General features: G+C 46.8%; 1 protein-coding gene across 1 annotated transcript in view; it reads right to left on the reverse strand.

Annotated features, from left to right (window-relative positions):
* Positions 1-2,706: 2,706 nt before the first annotated feature.
* LOC106001776 (guanine nucleotide-binding protein-like 1) overlaps positions 2,707-6,945 on the reverse strand; it is a 9,920-nt gene continuing 5,681 nt past the window's right edge. The window contains 5 exon segments of the mRNA XM_013036760.1: positions 2,707-3,067; positions 3,430-3,570; positions 4,401-4,563; positions 4,636-4,854; positions 6,718-6,785. Of these exon segments, the coding sequence (XP_012892214.1) occupies positions 2,826-3,067; positions 3,430-3,570; positions 4,401-4,563; positions 4,636-4,854; positions 6,718-6,785 (833 nt within the window). The 3' untranslated portion in view covers positions 2,707-2,825.

A 6,945-nucleotide genomic window follows, 5' to 3' on the forward strand; every position in this document is an offset into this window, starting at 1 on the left:
ATCACCAACTTGTTCTCATTCTCCAATAACGAGCTCCACAAAGGACCCATTCTATCCTTGCCATTTAGCAGTGATTGGCAACAAATGCTCAATGCTCAACATGTTCAATGGGTGAACGAATACTTGATTATAGTATATCCATCTACCTTGGTTACAATAGCGCAATCAGTACATGTACGGCAATGTGTAACTTACCTAGGGCTACAGAATCTTTCTCTATTGTATTAGTAGTATCTGGCTGTTCCAGTCCTTGAGAGTAGGAACTTTGTTCAATTTCTATTGTCCCAGAATTTAACATTTGGCATATACTGTTTCCAACAAACTTGTGTTGACCATACTGATTTTAAAAAGAAAAAAAAACAACCACCACCAGCTGGGTGCTGGCTTCCATCTGTAATCCCAGCTACTCAGGAGGCTGAGATCTGAGGATTGCTGTTCGAAGCCAGCCTGGGCAGAAAAAGTTCCCATGAGCTGCTTATCTATAATTAACCACTCAAAAATCTGTAAGCCCTACAACTGACAAAAAAAAAAAACCAGAAGCTTAGATAATTAAACTGCCCTGGAACATACATAACTACCAGCTCCAGAACCAAGACTGGAACCGAGTCTGGCAAAAGGGAATGGTACGGTTTCAATGAAGTTCTAGCATAGGGACAGAAGCCCTGTCTTCTCTGGGCTGGAGTTCTCCAGACCTCACTGGCTAATTATCCACATAGTCGACATGACTGACCCAGGCAAGGAAGCTCAGCTGGCATGGGCAACTGAACCCTGGTTTCTCTGGTCTTTTCAGTTTCAACAGAAGCTTCTGGCACTTGTTGCATCATGTCTCCCACCCCTTCCTGATTGTCTCTTCACATGGTGCTTTTCCTCACATTACTTTCCTATCAAGTCCGAGTCACGGACAGCGCCTGGAAGTTCATCTGATGGGACTACCTCTTGTCCTGTCTCTAGCTCCCCATGCCCATCCAGCCCCTGCTCTCTCCATCCTCAGCCTCAGCCCCTCCAATGTCCTCCCTGGTAAAACAACAGCAGAAGATAATAGACAAGTGAGAAGCAGCTGAGGAGGAAGCAGGAGAACCAACAATCCTGCTTTTCCTTTCTTTCATTGAAGACGTGAACCTAATGTCCATGCCTGCAACAGAGAAATCCCTGCGCACCTCTGAACATCATGAACTCTCAAGGGAAGCTCAGCTGGCCTTCATCTGTGAGGCTAGAGTCCCAATGCAACTCAACTTTTTCCAACCAGAACTTTTTTTCTAGCACATTCTGAGTAACCTTCAAGCACATTCACAGGCTAGCAGTATTTAAACTTTCCACTGGAGTGTCAATTCCAGTACTTAAGTCCTCACCGGCACTAACAGGAGCAGGAAGGTGCACGAAGGAATGGCTCAAATACCTCAGCCTGTCTTTGTTCCTTGGTTGACAAGGTTTCTGCTGACATTAGAGAAACTTCCCAGTGATACAGGTAAAGTGAAAAAGGAATCTAGTAGTCCTCCCTCTCCATCTTGCCTCTCCTTCTCAACAGTCAACCTGTCAAGCTATGCTTTTTGCTACCTGCCAACCTAGACAATGCCGTGACAGTCAATACTACAAAGTCCATTTTCCTCTTTCTTCGGGAATTCAACCTAAAAGTCTAGCTTGGGTTACTTCACTAGGAGATCTTTGCTGAAATACAGATGCCCCTCTAAGATGGTGCTACCTGCCAACTTCTGGCTCAGATTCTACAGTGGGCAGACCAGACTAAATAGGTCATAGGAAGTTGGTTCTGTGCTGTCCACTAGCTCCAAGACCTGTAAATAATGAAACTTAACAAAGCCCTTAAAGGGCTGTTCTGTGCAAATCATAAATGTTCACACAAGTTGTGTGCTAGCTATTAAATCTCTATACTCATGCACATTTAATATTCTTACAAGCAGGTGGGTCTTAACTAAAAATTTATATAAATAAGAAGTCCTAGAATTATATTGTATGAGACTCTGGACATAGAAAACATTATACCTCACCTTGGGTGCCCTATGGGGTCTTGACTATAAGCTTTGGCCAAGCCTTGCTTGTGCATCTTTACACATTCAGTGTTTATCACCTTCTAGGTACATAGTAAGACTCTCAATGAATATTCATTGAACTTGAAAATTTCCTACAGAAACTTCATTTGAGCCAGGTGCTGGTGACTCACGCCTGTAATCCTAGCTATTCAGGAGGCTGAGATCCGAGGATCGCGGTTCAAAGCCAGCCTGGACAGGAAAGTCCTGGAGATTCTTATCTCCATTAAATCACTTAAAAACGGGAAGTGGTGCTGTGGCTTAAGCAGTAGAGTGCTTGCCTTGAGCTGAAGAGCACAGGGACAGCGCCCAAGCCCAGAGTTCAAGCCCCACGACCAACCCCCCCAAAAAAACCCAAAAAACTTCATTTGGACCTCAGCTCTGAAGACTCCTTCCAGAAGATCCTGGTATATCCCAGGTGTGCCAGCAGGGGGCACAAAGGGCTACTCTTCAAATCAGATTGGAGGACACAAACTACACAGGAGGTTTGTTTGGATTGAGGCCTCCTGTCCTCATGGATGGGGTGTGCAGCAGAGAGTGGCTAAAAACCCAATGAGGTAAGAACTTGCCTTGAAAAGAGAAGGCACGAGAAAAGAAGGGAGAAGAGGAGAGAAACTTCCCATAGCTGTCATCCCCAAACAGCCGCTGTCAAGCTCACGTCACCTTGGGAAGGGGCTACAAAGCAGACAATCTTTATTCACAATCGGGGTGGCAGACGGGAGATGCCTCCAGATCAGTCCAAAAGCAAAGATATTGGGAGGAAAGATGGCTCTAGATGGGGACTCAGCACTCATCCTCACCCAGCAGGGCATAAGGGTTTCGGGCAGCCAGGCAGGACCCTGGAGCTGAGGTTGGGGTGTCTTCATCCCCTTCTCCCTCCTCATCAGCATCTCGGTCCTCCTCTCCTTCCTCCTCACAGGAGCTGCTCAGCTCTTCCTCCTCCTCCTCTTCCTCGTCACCAGCTGGCCCCACCCTGCCCTGTAAAACCACCAGCTCCGTGGTCTCTGGATGAGACTCCCAGGTGCCTGGGGAACATAAAGAAGAGAGAAAATGGAGGAGATTTTTGAGCAAGGGATTAAAACCAGAGAAAGATGAGGAAAAGGCAAAGACTGAAAAAAACAATGATTCTTGTAGCTGGCATTCATTCATTCAATTCATTCATTCATCTAATCTTACATGAAGAGCACTGAGTGGAAGCTTGTTCATACTAAACCTCACAACCACCTTTAGGTAGGAGTGTAAATCTGGAAAACATCTTAGTGATGTTAATAAACACAACTGGCCAGCAGGTACAGACCCACGTTTAACCCTCTCTTGTCTGGTCACCAAAGCCCACATTCTTTGCCTATCCTGTAGCAGGGGCTGGGGAGAATATCTGGGTTCTGACCTTTCTGTTCGCTGTAGCCCGGGGGATAGAAACATAAGCTGAGGCGACCATCCACTGCCAGCCTCAGGAGGCTGTTAGCCGCTCTGTATACTTCGTTGCGAGCTGCTTTGGCTGTCTTGTACCCACGTTTCTCTGCCCAGGCTGCAAGGAGAAAGGAGAGAAATATGTGCATCAGGCTCCAGTCACTCCCATCAAAGTCCTACCAGTTTTCCTCAAAACATTCCAGGCCAGTGGCCAGACACCAGTGGCTCACACCTGTAGTCCTAACTACTCAGGAAGCTGAAACCTGAAGATTAAGGTTCAAAACCCACCTAAGCAGACAAACCTTGAGACTCAGTTATCTCTAATTAAAACTAGCAAAACAAAAACAAAAACCTGAAAGAAGCAGGGTGCTAGAAGCTCATGCTTATAATCTTAGCTTCTCAGGAAGCTGTGATCTGAGGATCATAGTTCAAAGCCAGACCAGGCAGCAAAGTCCATGAGACTCCTTTGTTTTTGTTTTGTTTTTTTTTTTGTCTTTTTTTTTTTTGGGTCCAGGTCATGGGGCCTGAACTCTGGGCCTAGGCGCACTCTACCACTTGAGCCACAGCGCCACTTCTGGCTTTTTTCTTTTTGCTTATGTGGTGCTGAGGAATCGAACACCCAGGGCCTCATGCATGCAAGGCAAGCTCTCTACCACTGAGCCACCTTCCCAGCCCGTCCATGAGACTCTTATTTCCAATTAGCTACCAAAATAGTCAAAAGTAGAGCTGTGGCTCAAGTGGTAGAGCACTAGCTTTGAACGAAAATGCCAAGGGATAGCATCCAGGCCCTGAGTTCAAACCCCAGTACTGGCACACCCCCTCCCAAAAAAAAACCAAAAATCTAGCAGTGACTGAACAAAGGCTTCATTAAGTGCAGAATCTGGAGGAGGACACAAGAAAGGGACAGGGAAGCCAGGTCACAGCAGCCAGGCCAGGTGGGGAACTCACCTTCACAGATGTCCCAGGCACATCAGGGGTGCTCAGCGGAGGGATCCTCAGCCTCTGGGTGGCGGAGGTGGAGGATTGCCTGCACAGGGATCCTGGCGGCCAGATAGCCTACAGCAGTGTAGGGCTCTTGAATCTGGGCGATGGGGTAAATCCCAGCAAGAACCTGCGGGAACAGCACTCAGTGCCTTCTACAGTGGACACCTTCTCAGCCTCCTCCCACCCTTCTGCCACATACCTGCAGCTGCCTAGGCAGCAGAGAGGGGAAGATGAGGCCAGGACAGTCACAGAGCTTCACAGAGGGGGTAAGGAAGTAGGTCTGAAAATATCGGGTATGGCCGGGGGTTCTGGAGACGCTCACGACCTTCCGCCCTACCAGTCCGTTGATCAGCGAGGACTTCCCAACATTGGGGAAACCTGAGAAAGGAATGGAAAACCAGTGTCTGTCAGGCCCTTGCTATGGCAAGTAGCGCTGTAGCAAGGCTGGAGATCAGAAGACTGTCCAGACAACTGTGTAAGGCCTGTAAAATCATTTGGTACATGATAGCACAGACACATGCTCTGTTCCTTTTTTTGTTTGGTTTATTGTAGGGCTTGAACTCTGGGCCTGGGCACTGTCTCTGAGCTCTTCAGCTCAAGGCAAGCGTTCTACCACTTAAGCCACAGCTCCACTTCTGGTTTTCTGGTGGCTAATTGAAGATAAAAGTCTCATGGACTTTCCTGCCAGGCTGGCTCTGAACTGTGATCCTCAGATCCTCAGATCTCAGCCTCCTGAGTAGCTAGGATTACAGATGTGAGCCACCGGTGCCCGGCTGCTCTTTTCCTTTGTTGCCCAGTCCTATCTGCCTCCAGGTAATTTTGTATCACCTGAAAATCATGTCATAAATGTCTAAATGGTCCTTGGCAGGAAAAAAAAGTCCCATCCCGGGCTAGGAAGGTGGCTCATGAGGCCCTGGGTACAATTCTTCAGTACCACATAAGCAGAAAAAACTGGAATTGTTGCTGTGGCTCAAGTGGTAGACCACTAGCCTTGAGCTGAAGAGTTGAGAGACAGTGTCCAAGCTCAGAGTTCAGGCCTCAGAGCCAAAAAAAAAAATCCCATCCCTGCTGTAGATGAAGAGGAACCAAGGCTTAGAAAATAAGGAAGTGATGTAACACTGTAAACTATGAATAAGGATTTGGCTGCCAACAATGAATCTCAGCCTTTCACTTACAGCTCTGTGATCTCAAGGCAACATACTGAACTTTTCAAGCCTGTTTCTTCATTTCACAGAACAGATACTTCCTACCTCAGTCCTAGCATCTCATAATAATATAATGAGAAACCTAGCACCCCTTGAGACTCACTACTCCTCTCTCCATCTTTCTAGCCAAGTCCGGGGCCTACCCAGATCTCTAGCCCAGCACTTTGGTCCTCACTGCTTATACTTCACTCTCAAAGATTATTCCCTTCCCTAGTCCTCCCAGTTCAGTTCTGTGTGGTTTTTTTTGTTTGAAATCAGGACTTGAACTCAGGACCTAGGCACTGTCCCTGAACTGTTTTGCTCAAGTCTAGTTTTCTACCATTTGAGCCACAGTTCCATTTTCAGCTTTTGTGATGAGTAACTGGAACTAAAAGTCTCATGGACTTTCCTGACCCCACTGGGCTTCAAACCAAAATCCTCCATCTTTAGTCTCCTGAGTAGTCAGGATTACAGATTTGAGCCACCAGTGCCAGGCTGGAAGTTCTTTATTCCTTGCTTTCTCTTATGTATGAAATATAAGCCATCAACAATCTTTTTCTCTCCACCTTCAAAATATGTTTTTGACCTTGTCTACCCATTACCACCTGCTATGAGCAGCTCTCATTTCTGCTCTAGACTAATGAGGAAGTCTCTGACTGCTCTCTCAGCTTCCTTCCTTGCTCATCTTCTACCATTCATACTCCATTTAGTAGGCAAAAGGAACTTCTGAAAAAGGAAATCAAATACTGTCACTCCTTGTTCTAAATCTTCCCTGGGCTTCTCATGATACTGAGACTAAAGTCCACAACCATGAGACCCAAAATGATGTGGCCCCTTGTGACCATCTTCCCTCATTTTCCTGTCTCCATCCTCCATCCTCCACATCCCTCAAGTCTTGCTAACCAGAATCACCAAGCTTACTCCCACCTCAAGACCCTGTCACTCACTGGCCTTCTGGCTCTCAAGACCCTTTTCTCAGAACTTCATCTCCTTACCAGGTGTCTACCCTGGGGACTCCTCCCCTCTAAGTACTCTTTCCTTCTTCAGGGCTTTACTTCATTGCTCCTAGTCTGACTTCAGTTCACACATCTACTTACTCCCAAGGAAACATGCTCCAGAAGTGTAGGGACCTTTTTGCCATCTTCACAGAGGCATTTTTCCATCCCTAGAATGGCATCTGGCACCTGGAGGCGCTTAATAAAGTATTTACTCAATGAATAAATGAATGAAAATTGAGAGAAATCCCAACTCAGGGCTGCCTGTACCATAGCAAACACTCTTCCTTTCACAACACCAAGTTAGCACAGAGGCCCCTGAGAGGGACA

The sequence above is a fragment of the Dipodomys ordii genome, unplaced genomic scaffold, assembly GCF_000151885.1.
Source record: "Dipodomys ordii isolate 6190 unplaced genomic scaffold, Dord_2.0 Scaffold406, whole genome shotgun sequence".
In the NCBI taxonomy this organism is placed as follows: Eukaryota; Metazoa; Chordata; class Mammalia; order Rodentia; family Heteromyidae; genus Dipodomys; species Dipodomys ordii.